The sequence below is a fragment of the Xyrauchen texanus genome, chromosome 23, assembly GCF_025860055.1.
Source record: "Xyrauchen texanus isolate HMW12.3.18 chromosome 23, RBS_HiC_50CHRs, whole genome shotgun sequence".
NCBI classification, from domain to species: Eukaryota; Metazoa; Chordata; class Actinopteri; order Cypriniformes; family Catostomidae; genus Xyrauchen; species Xyrauchen texanus.
In genome coordinates this window covers 37,379,998-37,404,190 of record NC_068298.1, presented here as the reverse complement: position 1 = coordinate 37,404,190, position 24,193 = coordinate 37,379,998, and the positions used below count along the sequence as shown (strand labels likewise).

General features: G+C 37.9%; 2 protein-coding genes and 1 long non-coding RNA gene across 4 annotated transcripts in view; 2 read left to right on the top strand and 1 right to left on the bottom strand.

Annotated features, from left to right (window-relative positions):
• LOC127617354 (centromere protein F-like) overlaps window positions 1-16,923 on the bottom strand; it is a 53,742-nt gene extending 36,819 nt beyond the window's left edge. For both annotated transcript variants that reach the window (XM_052089355.1, XM_052089356.1), the window contains exons 1-6: window positions 16,610-16,923; window positions 15,086-15,323; window positions 7,692-7,888; window positions 7,269-7,372; window positions 7,026-7,069; window positions 6,624-6,888 (exon numbers count right to left, since the gene is read on the bottom strand). In XM_052089355.1, coding sequence (XP_051945315.1) covers window positions 6,624-6,888; window positions 7,026-7,069; window positions 7,269-7,372; window positions 7,692-7,888; window positions 15,086-15,247 — 772 coding nt within the window. In that variant the 5' untranslated portion in view covers window positions 15,248-15,323; window positions 16,610-16,923. The remainder of the gene's footprint in view (window positions 1-6,623; window positions 6,889-7,025; window positions 7,070-7,268; window positions 7,373-7,691; window positions 7,889-15,085; window positions 15,324-16,609) is intronic.
• LOC127617355 (uncharacterized) lies at window positions 1,508-15,237 on the top strand. The gene is made up of 3 exons (XR_007967312.1): window positions 1,508-1,708; window positions 11,434-11,565; window positions 15,107-15,237. It is a non-coding gene; the product is annotated as an uncharacterized LOC127617355 (long non-coding RNA).
• Window positions 16,924-19,690: 2,767 nt separating the features above from the next.
• Window positions 19,691-24,159, top strand: LOC127617127 (protein RD3-like). The gene is made up of 3 exons (XM_052089031.1): window positions 19,691-19,835; window positions 20,285-20,586; window positions 21,343-24,159. Exons 2-3 carry the CDS (start codon window positions 20,285-20,287, stop codon window positions 21,704-21,706), a joined length of 666 nt encoding a protein of 221 aa, XP_051944991.1. The 5' UTR covers window positions 19,691-19,835; the 3' UTR covers window positions 21,707-24,159.
• Window positions 24,160-24,193: the final 34 nt, after the last annotated feature.

Sequence of the window (24,193 nt, the reverse complement as noted above, 5' to 3'; positions counted from 1 at the left end):
TATATAATTCCTGCGGGTGAACAGACAGGTAATGTCCAGAATATCTCACGAAAAAATAAATAAATGTCTAAAATGGCCAATGGATTGAACCAAGGGGCGCAGAGTATCAACCTCATAAGTTCGAGGAAAAAAATTCAGAACAACTGTGAATAATGAAAATGTCAACGGGAGACCGTTAACTTATAGCACGGAAAACACCAGCCACCGGATAGCACAGAGAGGCACAGTGTGTTACCGACGAAAAAGAATGAAAACTCACCAAAATGCGGCTAAAAACACTTCAAATCCGTTGAAGAGGCGTAGATGCACGCTGACACAGCTTGTGAGGACGATATCTCGCTGCTCTTGTAAGCTGCACTTGACAGCGCAATCTCAACCAGGCGAGAAAGCGAAAGAGGCAGAGTGCTGAGCGGCTGTGGTTTATAACCCCCAGGGCTCAGCATACGTCACTATGTGACTTTGTTGGTATATTCTCTCGACTTATCTGGCTGGCGCTGCGATAATCCAGTAGTGTTTAATACTGCCTCTGGCGGTCAGTAGGAATGAAACAGAACCTCATATCTCATGAGTGAACATGAGTAATGAGCACCAGCTAAGATGGGCAAACACACAAGCAAACTGCAATTCAAAATAAATAAAAATACCTTTCATTTCTTTTAACTACTGTGTTCTTATACACGCACATAATAGAGGAAAGACAAATGCAAGAATGTTTGCAGCCATTTTTTTTTTTTTTTCAGCACAGCCTGAAGCTCCACCCCTTAAACATGCAAACACTACACAAATCTGATCATGCCACTGGTCAGGCTGGCCAAAATACTGTCCACTCATCAGCTACCATGGCAACACAGTAAATGGTGACATTGGACTGGACTGAATGAGCTTTTCATTTTAAATTATTAAAACATATACACAGACAGGCAAAATGCTCCTAGCTCAACCTGAAGCATTCACCTATACGACCAGAACAATTTAGTATTTAGAAAAAGAATATTAAAATAAATTGAGCTGGTTACACAAAAGGTTTCAGGTTCAATTGCAGCCAGTTATGGTAAAATAACCACTTTACTAGGTCTGCAGGATTTGGGGAAAAAAGTCATAATACGATTATTTGAAAAATATTGCAATTGAGATTTGAACTGAGATATAAAAAATGATAAGTGATTCCTTTTGTCCTTTTAGAATTTGGTAAGGTTTTTCCCATGTTCTACTGCCAATCACACTTGATTACAGTGGGTGTACAGAGGACTCTTAAAGGTGCACTCAGTAATTCTAATCCAATACACTTTGTCAAATTCTGCAAATATCTCCTCAGTCTGCTAGCTGTACATCAGTGGGTGGGCTGAAAAAAATGAAGTATTTGTACACAGCCCTGGCTATGTAAATGGGACAAAAACAAAGTTGAACAGACTGATCCACACAACACTACTCCAGCCAATCAGCAACAGGGGGCGGTACTGGCCTGTGCACAGGATGGGGGGGGTGGGGGCAGAGCGAGAGGAGAAGAGCGACGGAAAATCTGGCTGATGCAAACTTTCTAAAGGAGCAGAGAAATGTCTGAGAAACAGACCAAGAGAAAAAGGTCAGACGAATATAAACTGAAAATAAGGATTATGATATGTCGAGGGCTAGGAGCCGCGTCACTATCGGCGAGGATTTTCAGCGGAGGAGAGACCGAAGTTGAAGTTGCTGTTTTTCTTCTCGATAGGTGGGTAACATCAATTTTGCTGCGTTTCACAGAACCCATATATGCTGTTTTTGTAATGTTAGATTTAGTTCAGGAGAGTTGAGTGTCTGGAGCGGCACTTTCAAAGGAGCACTGAAGGGAGGGGTGTGTTTGTTTGGCAGTTGAGATTGAATATCAACAATGTGTCTCAGGAATCGCTGAGTGCACAAACTAAACTCCTTTTTCACTTCAGCCACAAATAAATAAATACATGCAATAGAATCTCAGCTAGGGCTGGGCGATAAAACGATATCGATATATATCACGATAAAGAAAATGCACAATAAGATTTTGATGAATTCTCAATATTTACTGCGTGTCGCTAAAACACAAGCAGTTCGGTTTCTCAGGCTGCATTTCCAAGGGGGCGGACGAAATCCGCTCAAAAGCGTAAAAAAAATACTTGAGTATCTGAATCCAAAGAAATATAAACAAATATTTCATATTAAATGTAAAAATATTCCAACAAATACTGGACTGCTGTCACTATGCTTCAGGACAAACAGATGATCTTTTAACATTCATTTTCAATTGATAAACGGTAAAATTGGTAAAAGATCGCACAGACCCCACTGCTTTGGCAGTCTCTGGACCCCCTGTGCAGTTTTGTAGAGACTATTTTGACTGTTTAGAATTAATTTTTTCTTCTTTTCTTCTGTCAACTTTGAAATAAAAAAAAGAAAAGTGCAATGTGTAAACGTATATAGTGATAAATATTGATAATCGAACAATATGAAAAAGATTATTATGATAACAATTTTGGCCATATCGCCCAGCCATAGTCTCAGCGCATCTTTTGTTCATGACGATTCACCCAAAAATGAAAATTCTCATTATTTATTCACCCTCATGACATCCCAGATGTCTATGACTTTCTTTCTTCACAAAAACACATTTTAACAAATATAGAAAAATATCTTGACTTAGTAGGCCCTTAAAATCTAAGTGAATGGAGATTTCTCTTTTGAAGCTCCAAAAATCAAAGACAGTCAGCATAAACTTCATCCATACATCTCCAGCTGTTAAATGAATGACTTATAAAGTGATACGATTGCTTTTGCTGCAAAAAAGACAAATATTTAAGTAAAATTTTTTCACTCTAAATCATGTTCTGTTCTGCAGTGGTACGTACGTGTGACGTAATCACACTGGCATTTGAAACGTGAGAACTAAGGAATATGCATCACAGCCGGAAGAGCAGCGCTGTTTACAATTGAGAAGGAATGCTGTACAGAAGCTTCGTTGGTTTTGGTTTAGATCTGTATTGATCTGTTTCTTTACTCACAATTATAGCCCGACTGATTTATCAGTTGGCCGATATTAGCCTTTCACAGATATATCTGTATCGGCGTATACGTTTTCTGATATGCACAGATATGAACGTATGAGTGTATATGTTTTAGAATAATGCAGAAAACAATGCTTAGGGCGATTTAGAATTGTCAAGTTTGTCCAGCAGAGCACACTCCGACTCCATTGTTTACAGAGCTGAGCTGATGGTGGTTCTGCAGACAGTGCAGAGTTAAGCAGTGTCTTCACAGTAAGTGGCCAACTAGTTTGTGAAATACATACTGGAAAGTTAATAAACAATGACCCAATAATTTTCCCTTTTCAATATAACTAATATAACGTTAACCCTGTCCCTGACAACCATGTAACTCATGTTGATCACATCTGTTTGCTATGTTAGCCAGCTATAGAGTGTCAGTGCAGTCAGTAATGTAGCAGATTGAAAGGTAAGCAGACCATCTTTTTGCAGCTCAGCAGACAACGGTGTGGTGGTGGACAGTGTCTGTTGAGTGTTGATTTCACACTACGTTGTTACCTAGTTGATGAGATGCAATGCTGGAAAGTAAATAAACAACATCCATCTTTTTTGCTCTCCGTGACAATGAGATTATAGCTAACTAGCTAACCACATAGCTACTTTCAAACCTTGTCAGATGAGTGGAAGCTAATGTATTCACCAAACCGTTTTGTTCACGATTCGCAGTTTGTTACCCCCTTCAACCGAACAATTCCAGTCATTGCGTTTACAAAATGTAATATTTAAAAGTCTGGTTTTAAGGTAACACAGCTGCTAATGTTTATCTCTTCCCTAGGCAGTAGTAATATGAGAAATCACTGACTGATGCTGAGTTCATGTCACCAACTGGCTCATATTACACACACAAATGGTCTTTTGCCGTCACCTGCTGGCTAAAATACGTAATGTCACAATATTAAACTTAGAGCAAGATAGCTCTAAACACTTCAGCACTGCTCTTACACTTTATGGCAATTTTCCACTGCACAAAACGGTTAGACTCACCTCAACTCTACTCTCTTTACTTTTCTGAGCTTGCATTTCCATTGCAGTTTAGTGCCACCTCAACTTGGGTGGGATTATAGGCTCATCGTCATAGTTGCGCCGCCTCTACTGCCGTGACATCATCTTAAACACGACACAAACTGACCAAAACAATAACACGACCACTAGCTGTTAGCTACTAGCTCATTGTGCTACATAAAGCAGTTGTTGCATGGTGATTTTACACGAGTGTAACTGTTAAAATGGCCTGGTTGTTTTAGAAGCAAGCTTCCAGTAGCTGGTCAACTAAATAAAGTGAAGCTTTCAAGCAGAGTATAGAGTTAATATAACAAAATGTACCATCCTCCATCAAGTCCAGGGCACTCTCCCTCCTATTGCTCGCCAGTTTAAATACCGTCTATTTGGTCGAACCACTTCCACTTTTCCTTGATGGTTCTGTAGTCACTTTTATTCATTTTTTTTACTTTTCCCTACACTGTTGGTAGGTCCGGTGGTAGCCGTGTGCAGCCAACAGCTGAGACACTTTTATGTTTCGCTCATCACTAACGAGTGGACCGTCTGCACCTTGTTTATTGACCACATTGACCACCATGTTGTGAGACCATCAGCACTCATGGAACGTATCTTGTCCAATCAGATTCTAGGATATATATATATATATATATATATATATATATATATATATACATACACACACACATATATACACACAGCCAAAAGTTTGTAATGTACAGATTTAGCTGTTTTGGAAGGAAATTGGTACTTTAATTTGTGATCAGTTAGATTATAGTCAGGACATTACTGATGTAAAAAAACAGCACCAACACTATTTTAAAAAAGAAATTTTCGATCAAATCTAGACAGGCCCCATTTCCAGCAGCAATCACTCCAACATCATCTTCTTGAGTAATCAGGCTAATTTGGTACTAGCAAAATCACTTGCCATTATATCAAACAAAGTTGATATTTGGTTCATTACATGAAGCTTAACATTGTCTTTGTTTTTGAGTTGCCACAACTAAATAAGAGAAGTACAGAGTCTCTAGTTTGAGAAACAGACCTCAGCTGACAGCTTCATTGAATTCTACCCGCTCAACACCAGTTTCATGTACAACAGTAAAGAGAAGACTCAGGGGTGCAGGCCTTATGGGAAGAATTGCAAAGAAAAAGCCACTTTTGAAACAGAAAAAGTAATACAATTTTCGAGTGGGCAAAGAAACAAAGACATTGGACAACAGATAATTGGAAAAGAGTGTTATGGATCTTAACCCCATTGAGCTTTTGTGGGATCAGCTAGACTGTAAGGTGCGTGAGAAGTGCCCAACAGGAAGCATGGGGTGAAATGTCACCTGAGTATCTGGACAAAATGACAGCAAGAATACTTAGGATATGATATGCAAAGCTATCATTGATGCATTTGGAGGATTTATTGATGAGAACTTTTTGTAGGTGTTTAAGAAGTTCTAAAAAAATTTTTAATTGTAAGTCATGTTATTAATGTCCAGACTATACATTGTGATCAGTGAAATGTGACTTTGGTGACAAAGTAAAAATGTATTTTCATAAGAGCAAAATCTGTAAATTTTCATATCAATTTGCACTGCTATAGTCTCTGGGCCATCCGATGGCCCAGAGACTACAACAGTGCAAATTGAATGAAATCCCAGATGCAGTTTATCCAATCAATTAACTACAATCCCAATCAATAATTACCAGAAGAAAAAAGGTGGTACACAATACAGGACTTTTAATTATAAAAAAAGCCCGAAATAAACACGGGACTCTTTATTTTGAAATGTCTGCGCTCTCAGTTGTGAACTCACTGATGGCTGATTCACTGAAAAACTTATCTGATTCAATCTGCTCCCAGAGTACACACCCTCTGTTCTTTTCGGGTGATTCATGAAAAAGATCAGTTTGAAAAGAGTCATTTGTTCACGTCTCTCTCACACTGGTTTGTTGTTGCGTGCGGTGCAGCGAACTCTTCAGAAACAGAACAGGTGAAAAGCGGCTCCATACACACTAGTGAATGCTCTAAAGATATATTCAGTAACTCACAAGATATCTGACAAAACTTCATATGAATGCACACAACCAGATTGTCGCCAGTGGTGACTAGATTTTAAATGATTTTTGGTATATATTTTGTATTTTTATAAGACATGGACAACTTTGTGACAGGTAGATGTCAGTTTACGGCTCAACCCATTAATTTGTATGGTATTCAAACAGTCTGAACGTGGTTCATTGAGGTCAGAGCCATTACATGATTGGTTTAGAAGACTCATAATCCAGGTTGACAGTTATGCTCTCTGCTATGGTATAGCAGTGTAGGTTGACTTCTCAGTATAAAAAAAAAACTCTGATAATGTGCTGGTCATTTTAACATCTCCTCTGTCCACAAATACCTGGTGCTATGGGGGTATCTAACCAACCAACTGGATAACCAATAAATCAACCAACCAACAACTAATTAATTAACCAACCAACTGACTAACTATAGACTGGTTTTCTGGTTACAATTTAAATTCAGTCTTTCAACTATGTAAAACCCTTGCAACCCGAAAGGTGTGTGGAGCAGCTCACCCTTTATCACTTTCCTCAAGGCCTCCTCAATCCCTGAGTCATTGCTCTTCATTATGATATCACTGGAGTTAACACAGGAAGCCGGTCGTCCTTTGGGAGTAGACCACAAATCCTCACGTTCCCATGAAAACACAGAAGAGGGCGAGGATGTTTCTGATTGGTGGATGTTGTGCCGAAGGGGTGGGGATTTATGTGGTTGTTGTGGAAACGGTGAGGATACCCCGCCCAGTGAAGGCTTGGGGATGTCTCCAACCTGCAGCTGCTGCTACAAACAGAAATAACACAAACATGACATTATCCTGAGGAGTATTTAAAAAAAGAAATAATCTTGTTAGTATATCTACTGATAAATTGTGCAAAGCAACAGGTTTCTGCTCTTAAAAGAAGAGCAAAATAACTTACTCTGACATGCTGTGATTTGTTTTCACCCTCTATTTTGAAATCACCTGCAGAGTTCAAACAGGTTATAAAAACTGTGAACCAAGTTCAAACACAGACCAGAGAGAAACATTGTACTGAGCAATCAGTATATATGGACCTTCAGTTAGTCAAAACAATCTTTCCCCTAGTTTATCAGGAGACTTTGCAGAGGGACACTGTGATAATAGAAAATCAAATTAAAAAAATGTGAGTGAGGGACTGTACCATTGAGGTCCCAGGGAGAGCTCATGTTCCAACAAGGTGTGGAAAACAACATGGAGTCCCCAGAGCCATTTTCCATCTGCAGCTTTTTCAGTTCTGCCTCAAGCCTACAGAGATGGGGAGAAATGGGCAGTGAAGATGCCGTGGTCTGCAGCCTCAGTGCTGTTGGATTTGTTTTGTTCGGGTTTCGGAGTTTGTGATTGATTAGTTGACCTGCTTCCTCATTAATTAAAAAATACATCAATGCATGGATCTAAAGTATTGATGAAACAGCTTGAAAAAGAGAATAACGATTCATTAACTAATCGGTGCATCAACATAGCCCTACATGATGTGCTTCAGTCTGGCATGTAAAAGGACAGGACAGGGGCGTGTGTGTGTGTGTGTGTGTGTGTGTGTGTGTGTGTGTGTGTGTGTGTATCTCACCGCTTGATCTCTTGTATGAGGCTTTGTGTCAGGTTTTTGGCAGATTCGAGTTGGCCCTCCAGCGAGTACACTTGACTCGTTTTGACCTGCAGCTCATGAGCCAGACGCTCTCTGACCTGTACCTCTGCCTGTGTTGCCTCACGCACTCCACCCAGCTCCCTCTGAAGCACAGCCAGCTCCACACGCACATTCTCAAACTGACAGAGAGTGAGGATGACAACAGAAAGACAAAAATACAAAGAGACACATTAAGCCACAGTGAAAGACTAAACAACTTGTTTCAAGTCAGCATGAAACAGAAGCGATTCAGTATCTTCAGTATTGCAACGCATTTCCGAGTGAAACAGTTTATCGAACAAGAAAAAACAAATGTAGGGCGGGGACTTGATTTTATCCAACGGTTGTTAATTGGATTGTGAAAAGTGGGGCGTTGCATGCTGGAAGTAGATCTGAATGGGAGTTTGCAGTAGAAACAAACGCACACCCCTCCTACCATACTTCTCGTGCCAGAACCAGTTACCGGAGAAACACACCAATGATCAAACCGACAACATAAACGCATGAGCATATCGCAGCCTTTGCGTACAACGAGGCTTTAGCAGTTGAGAAACGAGCGGTCACAATATTTCAACATTTTGAATCACAAGACACTAAATATGAAGGGAAAATATAACCCTTACTCGTGCTGTTCATCCAAAGATACATGCGTTAAAAACACTAAATGCACCAGAGTCGCGTTGTATTCAGTAGTGATCACCTCACACCTTTTTTATAAAATTGCTTTGCCATCTGAAATACATCTCTGTTCAAAACACAGCAATCAGCAGTGAGTTTAACAACGCTCAATGGCACACAACAGCATTCAGCCATCATCAGTTATCCAGACCCGAGCGGGTGTTTTGCTATTAACACTTTTTTATTGATTCTTCTATTAAAAAAAACAACAACAAAAAAAAAACAGAATAAAAATATATCGGAGCACGTGCTTGTGCTTTTCTGGCGATAGTTTAGTTACACTGCTTTGCTAAACATGGATAGCATTGTTTTTAGGTGAGCATTTGAAATGTATTTCCATTTATATATAAATTGCTCAGTTGTGTGGAGCAAATCTTCAGATGTAAAAAATGATCACCGCAGTTGTTACAGAAACGTTGTCAGCACATATGCACGTATTAGGCAACAAAGTAGAAATTTAACTTAAACTTAAGAAAATTATTTTATTCACTATTCTTGGTGTCAAACTGGCGTGTATCATCTGTAGGGCTATAATCTGGCTCCTGCACTGGCTATTGTGTGAAAATTCACAATATTTGCAGGACTCATTTTTTTCCACACTGAATAGGATACTTTATAGAGAAAAATAGAATAGCCATTTTCTCTCATTTTTTCCCAATAGAAAATGTCATTTCAATGCATTCTATATGACATTTCTATATGACCATTGTTTTCATTTATGGGTTGAATTGTGAGAGGGCTTTAGCATATCTAAATGTTTCTCCTCAGTTTACATAATTTGTAAACAATAGCCCTACAATGTTAAAATAATAACAGTATTTGTTTTGTTTTTCCAAATGAAAGTTGATAAAAAAAAAAGTTTGAGATCTTATGAAGATTTTATGAAAGAATTTATGGCCAGGCCTTAACAGATTATAATTTAATGTACCCTGTGACTATTTTAATATGAATAAATGCACCGTATTAAGAGTGTTTTTTTAAGTAACATGTTACTTGCGGTGAACCAATTTAGATTTATATTGAAAAAAATTTGACCCCCGCCAAGTTTTCATCTGGAAAATCTGGCCCCCGCAAAAAAGTATTTTACGAGCTCTGGTTTAGACCTCTATTATGGTGGATATTATGAAATCCCTATGGAAAGAATACTTCCAGAACCAAGATGAAAAAGTGGGCGGGCACTATTGCATAGGGTTGCCACGGTATACGTGTTACCGGTTTCACTCGGTACAAGGGACAACACCGGTGTGAAATTTTATATTGGGTAAAAGGGGGAAACATTATGAATGGAACTTCTAATATCAATCCAAAAGCCTAACGAAGAGAATAGCCTTAAATAAGGATAGCTGCCTAATGAAGAGTTTGCGACTTATGATAAATAAACTTAAGTAACACAATGAAAGCCAGATGTTCTTTACCAACGTATCAAATTACACAGGCAGCAAAGTACATGCACTGACAGAAGACGTTTAATTGCAGGTAGCGAATATAATGTGCATGGTGGGTAACTGCAAGCCGTCTCGGATTCGGAATGACAAAATAATGCTGTTAGACACACAGACATGCACTTGAAGAAACACACTTTATTATGAGAATGCCGCAACTGACCTCAGACATCTCAGCTCAGAAGGTGCGCAGAGTTCAGTTTGCTTTATTTCCACTGAGCAGTTCATTGTGAGCCCAACTCTGCAGGATCTCTTTAAATATAGTCCTTTATAGGGATGTCCCGATCAGCTTTTTTGGCCACCGATCCCAATCTGATATTTAAATATGAAATATCTGCCGATACCGTGTCCCAATCAGATACTTGTATTTGCCTAGATAATAGAGATGTTTTTTTTGTTTGTTTACAAAATAACTAAGTAAACAATGTAACTAAAATATGTCTTCAGCTTAATGCATTTAACTTAGTGCAGCTAGCATTTTATAAACTCACATATAAAAACAACTTCTACTTTGAAAGGTGTAATAGCTCATTTTAACTTTAATATTCAGGTACAAAGTTCTGTATGGATGAATAGAAATCTTACAGACACTTACAAATGGTGTAAACAGGTTGACTTGAGTAGTCACAACAAAACATTTATTCTATACTTAAGTGGCGTAAACAGTTACACTTGAACAGGACCAAGTTCAACAATAATGAAACAGTTATTAATAGTTCTGTTGTCAATATCAGAATGCCATTGTGACATACTGACAACCAGTAAAAACTACGAAAGCATTAAACAGTTATATTTATTAATAGTGGTATTGTGACCAACATTAATCTGATTTAAATTGGGATGAGAGACTGATGATGAGATAGTGAGAGCACCTGAAGAGTGCACAACGTCTGATTGTCACCACTCACATCATGTATTTGCATGTTTATTTGTTGTTTAATTAGTTTTTAAACCTGTTAGCAGCCTCTGTATTCTCTTACTGTTCACTGTGCAACGAGTCCGAATAACTACCATAATGACTCTAAAAAATTGCAAATTAATATTCATACTCATGTAATTCTTACATATTTTTAAAAACAAACCAGAATATTCATCTCAATTACATCATGTCTGAAAGTTTACATTTGTGAACGCTTAGAATTGCCAACAACTCACCCTCCATAGGCCATTTTGTCATGCTTCAAGGGCTGAGAAAGCACTCATTCATTAGATGAGCAGTGTATGTGTGATTGCCTGCATGCTGCAAGAAAAGATCCGCCCTAAATCTAGGCATTATCGGATTTTGATCAGCAGCCGATCAATCGGGGCATCTCTAGTCCTATACATCTGTAATTAAATCATAAAATAATAATACAAACATCGAACCATGATTTATATTTCAGTGATTATCATCATCATTATAATATGTTTACATTTATAATTGTTTTTAGATCTTAATTTGTATTAGTAATTTTCCGCCTGTTGTCATTGATAGTAGCTTGCATGACGGTAAATGTAAATGTGGTTATTTATGATTTTTTTACCACTTCGTTATTTTAATTGGTTGTTCATTTCATTTGAAGCAGCTAAACTGTCTTGGGATGGAAGGTAATAAAACACCAACATAAAACCTGCAACAACCCACAATAAGTGATGTATTTGCCCGGACAACGAAATACCCGACCAGAAGCCCATGATGGAGGGAACGGACAGATGAAGTAGGTTTGTTGCCAAAGAACAACACACATTTTTATTTACAAATTATTTTCAGTTTCATTTGAATTTGTAGTTAAAATAAATAAAAAAATTAAGTTCAAAGTTTGAAATCAAGCTGCATTGCGTCATTGTATAGGCTATTGCTTAACGAAAATGACCCCATTGTACCAATTAGCATCCAACCAGCGGTAATACCGGTTTGAATGTGAACACACAGGTGTGAAAATTATGATATCGTGGCAAGTCTACTATTGTGTTCCAGCCACAGATTTCCTGAGCAATCACTGGGCGGCACCATGATGATTCGAATTGCCCGTTTTCTGTTTCTGGTCGAGACACAATGTAAAAACTACAGAAATGAGTGATCGAGACGGATAACCACAACCATTAAATTCTTTTGGGAGGAAAAATTAATTTCAGGCTCAATTTGTGCAGTTGTTGGCTGTCATAACAACTCAAAGTATTTAATGATATCAACGCAACAAACCCCGGACCATCGCTTCACGTCATCTACACACTTGGGTGAGGCAATCTCAAAAAACGGTCATCTCTATAGTGCCGATACATCGAGTAACTGCACTATAGAGCAATGGTTCCCAAACTGTGCCATCAGGACTTACTATGGGTGCCGCAAAATTTCTGTTTAGTTTAATATTTAAGCCACCACTTAAAAGTACGGCAGTACAGAGGACTGCCTTAATTCTGTACCCGCACGCAGTGTCTGCACGAGTGCGTGAGTGCAACCAAAGTCTTTCTAGCAAGTCACAGTCCTCTGTCGGTCATGTTTGAAATGCTCTCGGGAGGCTATTACCAGTCATGACAGTGCAACTCCTATCTACTTGAATGAGGAAAGACAGAAATCTCCAAAATGGTTGGTCAAGATTACAATCAAAGAATATATATCAAATATTAATATTTTCAGATTACGCTAAAAATAAATTTCCCAGCTTTTATAGCTAATGCGCATACTTGAGTTGATTGACAGGCAATATCTGTATCTAAAAGGTGATTGGCTCTTTTAACAGTAAGGCGGGACTTCCTATCTACATCTGTTAACCGTTAGCTGCAGTTGGGCATTCTAATTTCTCCCATTCATTTAAATAGAAGTGGCCTGCCTCTGCTGAATAATCTCTGGTGCAACTTCAAGGTAAGCACTTCACATGCGCGATGAGTAAATGTCTTGCTCACTATGCACTGTATGTACAATTGGTTTGATTCTGTATTTTAGTAAATGCGATCGCAAACATTGACATGTTATCTATGGTTGCTGGACTACTGTGTAAACTGTTGTTTCCTTCTTCCTAATATATTAACAATTTGTGCAAATAAATTAAAAAAATTTGATGACTAAACAGAGATCAGAATAAACTATTATCTACCATTTAAAATACAATCATATTATTTTAGCAATTTTATGTTTATGTTATTTACTATATTAAATTGTGTGATATATCGGCATTGTATCGGTCTATCGGCAACCCTGCTATCTAGATATCTACAATTAAAAAGTCCATACCGTTCGGAAGTTTAGACAATTTTAACAAATGTAATCCTTTAAACATCAAATTCCCCATGAAGAATATACAGTGCTTTGAAAAAGTATTCTCCTCAACCTGATTTCTTCTGTTTTTGTGTATATCGGATACTAAATTGTTTAAAAACTTCTAACAAAATCTAACATTAAACAAAGGCAATCTGAATAAACTCTAAATACAGATTTTAAATGACAATGTTATTTATTTAAGCAAAAAAGTTATCCAATACCATCTGGACATGTGTGAAAAAGTATTTGCACCCTTAGTTACTAAATCCCCAAATCAATTAAACTGCATTCATAATTGGGTTCAGTTGGACAAGACAAACCAGACCTAATTACTGCCAGCACTGTTCAATCAAATCAACACCTAAATAGAACTTTTTCAGCTGCATGAAGTTGGCTAGAAGGTCTCACCTAATAAAACACTATGCCAAGGTCAAAAGAAATTCCAGAAATGAGGAAAAAGTTGAAAAAGGTGACTGAAATACATCAGTCTGGGAAGGGTTACAAAACTATTTAAAAGGCTCTGGGACTCCAAAGAATCACAGTAAGAGCCATTATCTCCACATGGAGAAACCTTGGAACATTAGTGAACCTTCCCAGAAGTGGCCAACATTCCAAAATTCTTCCATGAGTACAGCAACGACTCATCCAGGAAGTCACAAAAAAGCCAAGGACAACATCCAAGGAACTGCAGGCCTCTCACATCAATAAAGGATCCATGGTAGAGTGGCAAGGCAAAAGCCACTGTTAACTCAGAAGAACATTAAGGCTCATCTGAATTTTGCCACACATAGATGATCCTCAAACCGTTTGGGAGAATGTTCTCTGGACTGATGAGTGGAAAGTGGAACTGTTTGGAAGACAGGGGTCCCGTTACATCTGGCATAAATCAAATACAGAAGTCAACAAAAAGAACATAATAAATACGGTCAAGCATGGTGGTGGTATTGTGATGTTGTGGGGATGATTTGCTGCTTCAGGGCCAGGGTGACTTGCAATAATTGAGGGAAACATGAATTCTGCTCTCTACCAGAAAATCCTAAAGGAGAACGTCCGATCATCAATCCGTGAGTTCAAACTCAAGGGCAACTGGATTATGCAGCAAAACAATGATCCAAAGCATAGGAGTAAGTCCACCTCTGAATGGATCAAAAGAAGCAAACGTAAAGTTTTGGAGTGGCCTTGTCAACGTCCTGACTTGAACCCAATTGTGATGATGTGGCAGGAACTTAAATAGGCAGTTCATGCTCGAAAACCCTCCAATGTGGCTGAACTAAAGCAGTTCTGCAAAGAAGTGTGGGCCAAAATTCCACCACAGCGTTGTGAAAGTCTGATCTCCAGTTATTGGAAGCGTTTGGCTGCAGTTGTTGCTTCTAAAGGTGGCACAACCAGCTATTAAGTTTAAGGGGCAGTATGTTTTTCACATGGGTGATATAGGTGTTGGATAAAGTTTTTGCTTCAATAAAAATATATTTGAAGACTGTATTTTGTGTTTACTCAAGTTTCCTTTGTTTTGTGTTATTTCTCATTTGAAGATCTAAAGCAATTTAGTATGAAAAATACACCAAAAAACAGAAGGAAGGGGGCAAATACTTTTTCACAGCACTGTACACCAATGTGAGTGAAAACACTGGAGACCGGAAATTGAAAATAGTCGAATCGTGGAACACTTCCGCGTTCGGGTAAAAAAAGGTAGATTTCATAAAGACTTGGGTGCTGGCTCTTTTTAATTGGGCCAGTTAGCAACCACCAATGACAACTTAGCAGCCGTAAAGCACTGGCCTGGCAATCACCCACAACACCCCTGCATCAAGGCTGCATACAATTTTGCACACCTTACAATAAACAGTATTTGGAAAATTTAAAAATCTAGTTCATTTAAAGTCTTCTTTGTCTACATAATAAAAAAAAAAAATTAAAAAAAAAGCACTGGTGTTAAAATACACATGTAAATATCTTGCAATCAGAGCATCATTAGTTACCTTCTGTTTCTGTTTGTACAGAGCTGCCTCAGAGTTATCCAGCTGCAGTTGTCTCTGCAGTCTTTCCTTATTCAGCTTCTCATTCTGACACTGAAGCTGTTGCACATTCTGTAGGACCTGACCACTCAGACCCAGAGTCCAGTCTTCCCCGGCCCAGCTCATTGCAACACACTCTTAAAGACAACTAAACGATGCTTCAGAGAGATCGACCGGGATGCATGCTGGTCATCTTCCAATGCTGAGAAATAAGAGACAGAGAGAACATGAACTTTGTGTTGCAAAACTCTAAACTCTGGCTTGAAATGTTGTTCACGAGGATCCTGTGTGCTGCCTCAGGCAAGAAGCTCTCAGCTGTCAGTACTGGTTTCAGATACAGAAATATCAATTTCAATCAGTGCATCTTTATATAAGACTGAAAACCACAGTGTTTGTGTAGGTGTGTGTGCGTGTGCTTGTAAGCGTGTTCAAGGACTTCTGCAGCCAAAACACAACCTTAGAGGAACTTTCGAATAATTTCTCTAAAAACTAAATATAATGCAAATGTTCACCAACTGAAATGTCTAGAGTAAGGACTCCCACATTTAAAATGAAATTGTTCTGGGGGTCTGGGTAGCTCAGCGAGTATTGATGCTAACTACTACCTCTGGAGTCGAGAGTTCGAATCCAGGGTGTGCAGAGTGACTCCAGTCAGGTCTCCCAAGCAACCAAATTGGTTTGGTTGCTAGGGAGGGTAGAGTCACATGGGGTAACCTCCTTGTGGTCATGATTAGTGGTTCTCGCTCTCAATGTGGTGTTTGGTAAGTTGTCTGCGTGGATCGCGGAGAGTAGCATGAACCTCCACATGCTGCGAGTCTCTGCGGTGTCATGCACAACGAGCCACCTGATAAGATGCGCAGATTGACAGTCTCAGAAGTGGAGACAACTGATACTTGTCCTCCGCTACCTGGATTGAGGTAACCGCACTACCACGAGGACCTTCTGAGTAGTGGGAATTTGGCATTCCAAATTGGGAGAAAAGGGGATTAAAAAAAATAGTGAAAGTGCTTTGACCTTTTACTCCTGTTTAGATTCTCTTAATTCCCTAAAAGAGTGAAAGGAATGAGGAAATCTGGCCCTTGAATCTCTCTGTGAACATTCTGGTCAAGTCTAGTCATACAGGGCGTGCATGTGCCTTTATTAACATCACAAAGCATCAAAGATCACAGGCGTTCTAAATGAGAGTTTATCAAACATACTATGGTGAAGCCTAAACTTATGAATATTAATTAGGTTACGTGACTAGACGCTGCAAGAATCTTTCTAATTTATATTCATAACATAAACCTTCGCCATAGTAGGTTTAATAATTTCACTGAGGCAAACGGAGCACAATTATGCTAGTTCTAGGCTGCGTCGAGTTACAATCAAATATATTGATTATATTAATTGTATACATCTTCATGAGATGAAAACTCTAGACCAAAACCTCCAAGATACCGTGCAAAAAGATGTTACATTGAAATTAAACAACGTGGCATCACTTACCGGGACTATTTCTTCCGAATTATTCTGTTCAAAATTCAGCCACACTGATGTCCTAAACTCCGTTAACGTGACTGTTATTAGATGGAGATCAATCTTTTATATCTGTTTTGTCTGAGGTGTTTAAATTTTTTTCCTGACATTACATATTTTAAACGATCAAAACCTAGCGCACGAGCCCTCCGCGTCTCGTGCCCCCCAACTACCAGAGCTTGATTTGACACAAAGCTTGGGGTCGGTGACGTCATGGGGAAAAGGCGGGGTCTAGGTAACCAACCAGCAATAATAGTCTATGCAAGCGGTAACCACAGGGCGGTGACAAGTAGCCTTTATTTTTTAAATAATTTAAAATGTATTATTAATTAAATAATGCATGAATAGTTTTCAAATTCTATATTTTAATTTAAAAAATATTATGAAGTGTGATTCAGGGCAATGAGTATTATGTTTGAATAATTTATATTTATGTAAATTATTAATAAATTATCAATTAAATAATGTATGAATTACTTTGTTTTTAAAATCTCTATATATTTTTAAATATATAAATCTAATTTAGGACAATGACTAGAATATTTGTAATAACTTAAAATGTATGTACAACATTAATAATTTATTAATTAATTAACTATTTTAAAATCCATATTGTTATTTAAAAACAATTTTCTTTTTTTAAATTAAAAAATTAAAATGTAAATTTTAAAAAGCATTAAATTATCACACATATTTTACATTATATGCATAGGTAGTGTGAGACACTTCAATGAGAAATCCCAGAGAGGAAGTTAATTAGCAAAATCAGTCTGACTTATCAATTCTGTTCTAACCTTTTCCTGTCATTTGAACATTATTAAGAATCATGTTACTGGTGTTCAACATGTATTAGGTAAAACTATTGGTCACTTTGACTGGTCTAACACCAGTATAAAGTGTCAAGTCAAGTCAAGTGGTTTTTATTGTTGTTCAACCATATACAGTTAATACAGTACACAGCAAAACGAGACAACGTTCCTCCAGGACCATGGTGCTACATAAAACAACATGGGACAAACACTGAACCACATGAAACTACACGGACTAAATAACATACCTATATAAAGTGCAATTGCAAACGTGTGCAAACAGTGCAGGACAGTACAATAAATTACTAAAAATGAACAGGACAATAGACACAGTAAGGGACAGTGCAGCGCCGACCAGTAGTGCAAAAAGATGACAGTTTCCAAAAATGCCAAATGTAAACATAACATACTATGAGATAATGTTCTATGGACATAGCAGTTATTGAGGTAGCAGCCAGGTATAAAGTGACAATAATTAAAGTGCAACTCAGGACACGTGTGTGTGTGTGTGTGTGTGTGTGTGTGTGTGTCAGTCCAGTCTCTGAGTATTGAGGAGTCTGATGTCTTGGGGGAAGAAGCTGTTACACAGTCTGGCCATGAGGGCCCGAATGCTTCGGTACCTCTTGCCAGACGGCAAGAAGATGAAGAGTTTGTGTGAGGGGTGTGTGGGGTCGTCCACAATGCTGGCTGATTTGTGGATGCAGTGTTTTTTGTAAATGTCTTTGATGGAGTGCAGAGAGACCCCAATGATCTTCTCAGCTGTCCTCACTATCCTCTGCAGGGCTTTGCGGTCCGAAATGGTGCAAGTCCCAAACCAGGCAGTGATGCAGCTGCTCAGGATGCTCTCAATAGTCCCTCCATAGAATGTAGTGAGGATGGGGAGTGGGAGATGTAGATAAAGTAGAGACGCTGCTGGGCTTTCTTGGTAAGTGCCGTAATCAGATTACTTCCACTGCCACTGGCCCTGTTTCTCAGAAGCATGTAGAGATATAGAGTAATCCATGATCACACACATGCGGATTAAACCTCTGAAGTGCTGAACAGAGTGGAAAACCAAACAGCACCTACAGTACAATGTACTCCCCATCTTTTGGACTGATGAAACACAGACTGATGGAAACAGATTCACAATGATTGAGCACCATGAGCACATAGTGAGTTATGTAACTCCTTAAGTAACTCAGAGGGACTGTTGTAATCTCCTGTTGGTGTCTAGCCAAACATCTGATGGACAATTGAGGCTTAATACAAATCTTTCATTATAACAACTCAGTGCAATTGTTGACCAATAACAGGCTTCTCACTTTCACTTTTATTTTGTTTACAACTTTGAGTCTTTGTCATTTGTAAAGATACCACTTTAAAAGCATTAATAGAAATTCCAGAAAAGAATGGAACAAACTAAGAATAATGCTACAATATATGACAAAACGCAATACCCATACTCTATATGCTTTAACAAAACAGTAACTTTGTCAACAATAAAACTATTTGTGAATATGAAAAGCATTTAGTTCATTAAGTATTATTACATAGTATTTAGGTTCATTTGCAAAAATAATAATACAATGCTGGTATGTTGCAGTATGTTCAGCAATGTGTTTTTTAAATGTTTTTTATTTATTTTGTATTATTTCATAAATATATATATATATACACACACACACACACACACACACAAGAAATACAGTTTTTAGAGCCTCTATTAAATTTGTACATGTCAAGTTACAAAATTATTTGAATTTGCTCTTTTTTTTAAATGCTTTTAATAATTTTGGTCCAGTTTTTTTGTGTTGCGGAAATGAGAATTTAGTCTGACATAGAAAATGTCAATAAAAATGTGGGAAAATATTAAAATGTGTCTTTTCAGTCATTTCAGATCTCCCTTTTCATGTTAAAAAAAGAAAGCAAATAAAATTGTTAACTTAAAAAATATATATATATTGTGTGACCTGAATAAAATATTGTTTTTGACTAATTTAAAACAAAAAAATGTGTATATAAACAAGATAGACAGATTGATAATGTATAATTTATTTAAATTATATATATATATTATGTACAGTATAGATACATAAATGTTTTTTAAATGATATATATATTGTGCACATGCGATAATGCGCTGTCAGTCCCCAAGGATGAGTAGGAGGTCAGTTACATATGCAAGGTGTGTGTTCATCACGCTAATCAGCTCGTATATATAGGATTACAGACACATTATACACAACACCAAACAGGAGAGCTGTCACATCTTGAGTGCTCTGTTTGTCAGCCAAAACCTGGTTTTGGGTTTTTTATATTTTGGCTCTCTGTTGTTCAGATACATTTAAAATAAAAGAGGAATATACGTCTGACAACTGAAAACTTCCAACTCCAACATCTTAAAGGTAATATCCATTCTTTTTCAATTGGATTATACTATTTTAACCCATCAAAACCTACATGGTGTGGCTAGTGTTAGATCTTATGGGGCAAAATGTTTACCATTTGCTGTTAAACATTTGTTTGTCCATGTTGTAAGTGTATACTGGTGCACCATCTAAATGTGCTGACCAAAGTAGTCTTCGAATAGAGGTGGTCTCTGAATGTTTGAATGGCTGTATGAAGTCAACAGTTTTGGTATTGATTGCCTGCCATCTATTAAGAAAGCTCATTGTTACAACCTTCCAAACTTAACAACACAAACTTGTAATGAGCTCATACGGTATGTCCATCGCTGTAGAGCTTCTCTACCCACTGCATGTCTGATCAGTCCTCAGAATTTACTCTAGGCAGCTCTAAACTTCATAGGAGCTCTTGATTTTGCTTCTTTCTTCCGTTTTTCTCACCCTTACAGATGTTTCCTTGGTCTGTTGTTTTCTCCCTGGAGCCGAAGGTTCCAGGCCAACGCACTCCAGAGGAGCTGGTGACCAACACTTTGATGTTGGAGCTTGGAGCTATAGTGAAACGAACCGAACGGATCAGGCTGGAGAAGGAAGCAGGTTACCGTAAACGTCGCAACTCTTCCTCTGCAGACTACAGCTGGCTGGCCGGCTCTCAGCCTCATGTACCCTACGAGCTCACTCCAGGAGATGTTCTCGACCTGCAAAACCTGTGTGCCCAAATCCCACCTCAACAGTGTGGTCCGGCTATTGTTAGGTAGGTACATTGACAAATGAGGTCTGATGGAGTGCCATAAAGTCATGCCAGAGGTGAGTGACATGATACCTTATCAAATTGAATTGTCATGTTGTACTAAAGAGGTTTAGAGAAGTTTAAAGAACTTTGTAGTTGTATGGATGCAACGCAGTCTCATGACAACTCATAATAGTTTGTATGCGATGGCAAAAACGCAAAATGTCGTACGACTTGGCTCGTATGAAAAGGTACGACTTTTATTCCCGTTGAGTAAACCTATCAACAAAAGAAATTCAAATCAATACAATATAGGAATCCAGTTATAGCTGGTCTCCTATCTGACAATTTATTTTATGAAAGGAAATGTACTGTATGTCAATAACCTGTAATGCGCTTCCCTCATCTCGTTCAAACCTGGTGTTGTCTTTCTTCCGTGGTACACAAAAGTTATGTTCCAACTAAAGTGACGGTTAGGTTTAGATTTGGGGTTTGGGCTAGGGGTTAAATTTAGGAAAAATCGTAAGAGCGTTCGTTAGAAACCCTGATGTTTCTCTCTCTGTGGTCCTAATCTTGTTTAGGTTTAGGGTTTGGGTCAGGGGTTATACATTAGTTAGCTGTAGGTTTGGGGGTTAAATTTAGGAGAAATCATAATAACATTGTTCGTAAAAGTAATACGTTTTTGTACGAGCAATGCAATTTCTTACGATATCACCATGATTTCGACTTGGACTATCACTGCACTTAATCTCATTTATCTTCAATCTCAATTTTGCCAAGGTTCCGGAAACTAGTGTCAGAGATTGAGCCAGATGTGCATGATGTTCCGAAACTGTTCCGGAGCGTCTTGCGAAACTGTCTGGATGAGGTTCAGGAAGATGCAGATCTCCAGGATCGGGTAAACCTTTGGGAGAAACAGCGCAGCAAGAGCCTTTCCTTCGTCACATTCCGTTCCAAGTTTCGCACCCTGAACCGAGGGAAGGGAACCTTTGGTGGTTCCCGCAACAACCTGCAAGAGGAGAACACGTGGTCTGACGAAGACGAGGAGGCAGCAGAGCAGGAGGCGACCACCATGCGCGCCAGGAAAGGGCGGAGTCACAGCATGCCAGAGATCACCCCACTGGAACAGGCTGCCCAAAGCTGAACACGAGGAAGATGGACTAAGGCATGAAGGCAAATGGAAGGCATGAAAGAAAGAAATTTGAGAAGAGCTGTGGCCTGCAAGACTGAGACTAAAGTGATTAAGATGAAGAGAGGCGAAGAGAGGGCAAATCTGACTGGAAAACCTTTTTTCTGATTGTTAAATACCAAAGAACACAGGCATATGTCAGAAGCCTACAGCCAGGCCTTTTTAACTTTCAAAATGTTTTTATTTTTTATTATTATGGAGATGTATTTGAGTGTTTAAGAGAGTTTAATTTTCTCTGTAAAGTTACACGAGACTACTACAGGGATGATCGACCGATGTGGGTTTTTTAATGGCCAATACAGGTTGTATAATATAATAACAATATTTACTGTATAATACAAGTTAGTGATGGCAAATGAGACATCATCAAATTTGAGGGAATTACATGAACACTTAATTTACTAAATGTTTTCTTTATTTTGAAATGCCCTCAAGCCTTTGAAAAGCACAATTAAGCATTATTGATTGTTTGACAATTCTGCTGGATTTCGAAACTACTAGCGGTAACTACAACAGCTTTGCGAGCCCTTTCAACATTTAATCATGTACAGGATATGACTTATAGATATCTGTATTTACATTTTCACTAGTTCAAATTACAATTCTTGTAAATGTCAGAAAATATGTTTGCACTAATAAAAAATGTAATTCTTGATTTGTAAAATGACACAATTACTTACCAAAATGACTTAATATGAAAAACGGAATTTTGTAAAAACATAATGTTTGATATCTGTAACCACATTTTTACTAGATCGGTCATTCACCTTGTTAATAACTTTTCTAGTTAAGGTTCTAAATACACATACAGTATCAGCTATGTACTTTTCAATAGTAAAAATTATATTTTTGATCAATGATTACACTGTTAGCCAACAATTTCAGATGTCCATTCCTTATATCAACAATTTAATTACAACAAAAAATGCACATTTTAAAATAACTAATGAAAACCAAGTTCTAAATATAAAGTTTTTTGAATTTTTAATAGTAAGAACTACATAACTGATACTGTGTGTATTTGGAATTTCCACTAGTAAGAAATTATAGATATCTGTAATTGTTTTTTTTTAAACAGGAATGTATAACATACTGTAGATAATGTCATTTTGATATCAAGAATAAAAAATGTTTACTTGTGCAAACATCTCATATAAAAAAATTGCATTTTTGCTGCAGTATTTATCAAGAATGATCATTTTAACTTGTGAACATTTAGCATTTCTATCCTTCACATGATTAAAAGTCAATTCAGCTTGATATACCACCTCAGTAAATCGGCAAATGCCTGACCAATGTATCGGTCTATCACTATTCTCCTGCAAGAAAAAGCATCATCAGCCAGTTTCTCAGATGTGCTTTAATATGTAACATTCGTCCTTGACATCAAACCAGTGTTCAGTTTATATAAGAGATGCGGATCATTCAGCTAAAAAAAGCCTGAAAAGTCTTCATAAAAAGTGCTAATGAATGAAAACACTGTACATCGTTCATGAGTTTGAGTTGAGAGCATGTGGTGTGTGTGAGAGTGGAAGAGTCTGTGATTTACCAAATTAAAGAGTTTGGCCTTGAAAAGCATCTTTCTGCTCTTGTTTTATTAATCACAGCATCACAGTATGTGGGAGCTGATCTTAAGTTCATATAGACCGGATGTCTGTGCAGGCAGCCGAAATGTTCATCAGGCCAAAGTTGCTCCTCTCAAAAGACGCAATTGCGTCCACACAGTACTGATGCGTTTTTGTCAGCAGATCTTCAGTTCCAGTTTCACTCACAACAACCAACGCATGCAACTTCATAGCAGTGATCTGGAATATAACCGGTCCTGATGTGAAGAATGAGCGGTTCATAGATTTAAAACCATTTGGAGTCTCTTTTGGCCTTTTAAACTGCAGTGTCATCTCTTAAAGTCTCTAGTAGACCGTCATATCCTGTAAAAAAACACTGGTCTTCATTTACACCTCAATTATTCCTGCATGGAGTGGAGCAAAATCATAAGACCAGGTGACTTCCTCGTCCTTATGTATTTGGCAAAATCAAACAAAAAATTGTATACAAATATTAAAGTTTCTAACAGCACGTAATATTACAGACCCCATATTTACAGGGCCAGCAACAAGAAGGCTTTAAAAATGAACTCTGTAGGGTGAATCGATCCAAGAAACGTCCAATTTACATTTCACACCAAAATCAAAAGGAAAAAAGAAGCCAATTTTTATGACCATAAAGATTGTTTGCATTGTGACAATTTTATTAAGCATATTTCTCCTTTCAAATGCTAATTAATGTTAATTTATTTATATAAATATATACACCGATCAGCCACAACATTAAAACCACTTGCCTAATATTTTGTAGGTCCCCCTCGTGCTGCCAAAACAGCACCAACCCACATCTTATAATAGCATTCTGACATTATATTCTTCTCAACACAATTGTACAGAG

Coding starts and splice junctions, on each gene's coding strand:
- LOC127617127 (XM_052089031.1), top strand. CDS start 20,285: ATGTTTCCTTGGTCTGTTGTTTTCTCCCTGGAGCCGAAGGTTCCAGGC. Junction 20,587..21,342: donor TGTGGTCCGGCTATTGTTAG/GTAGGTACATTG, acceptor AATTTTGCCAAG/GTTCCGGAAACTAGTGTCAG.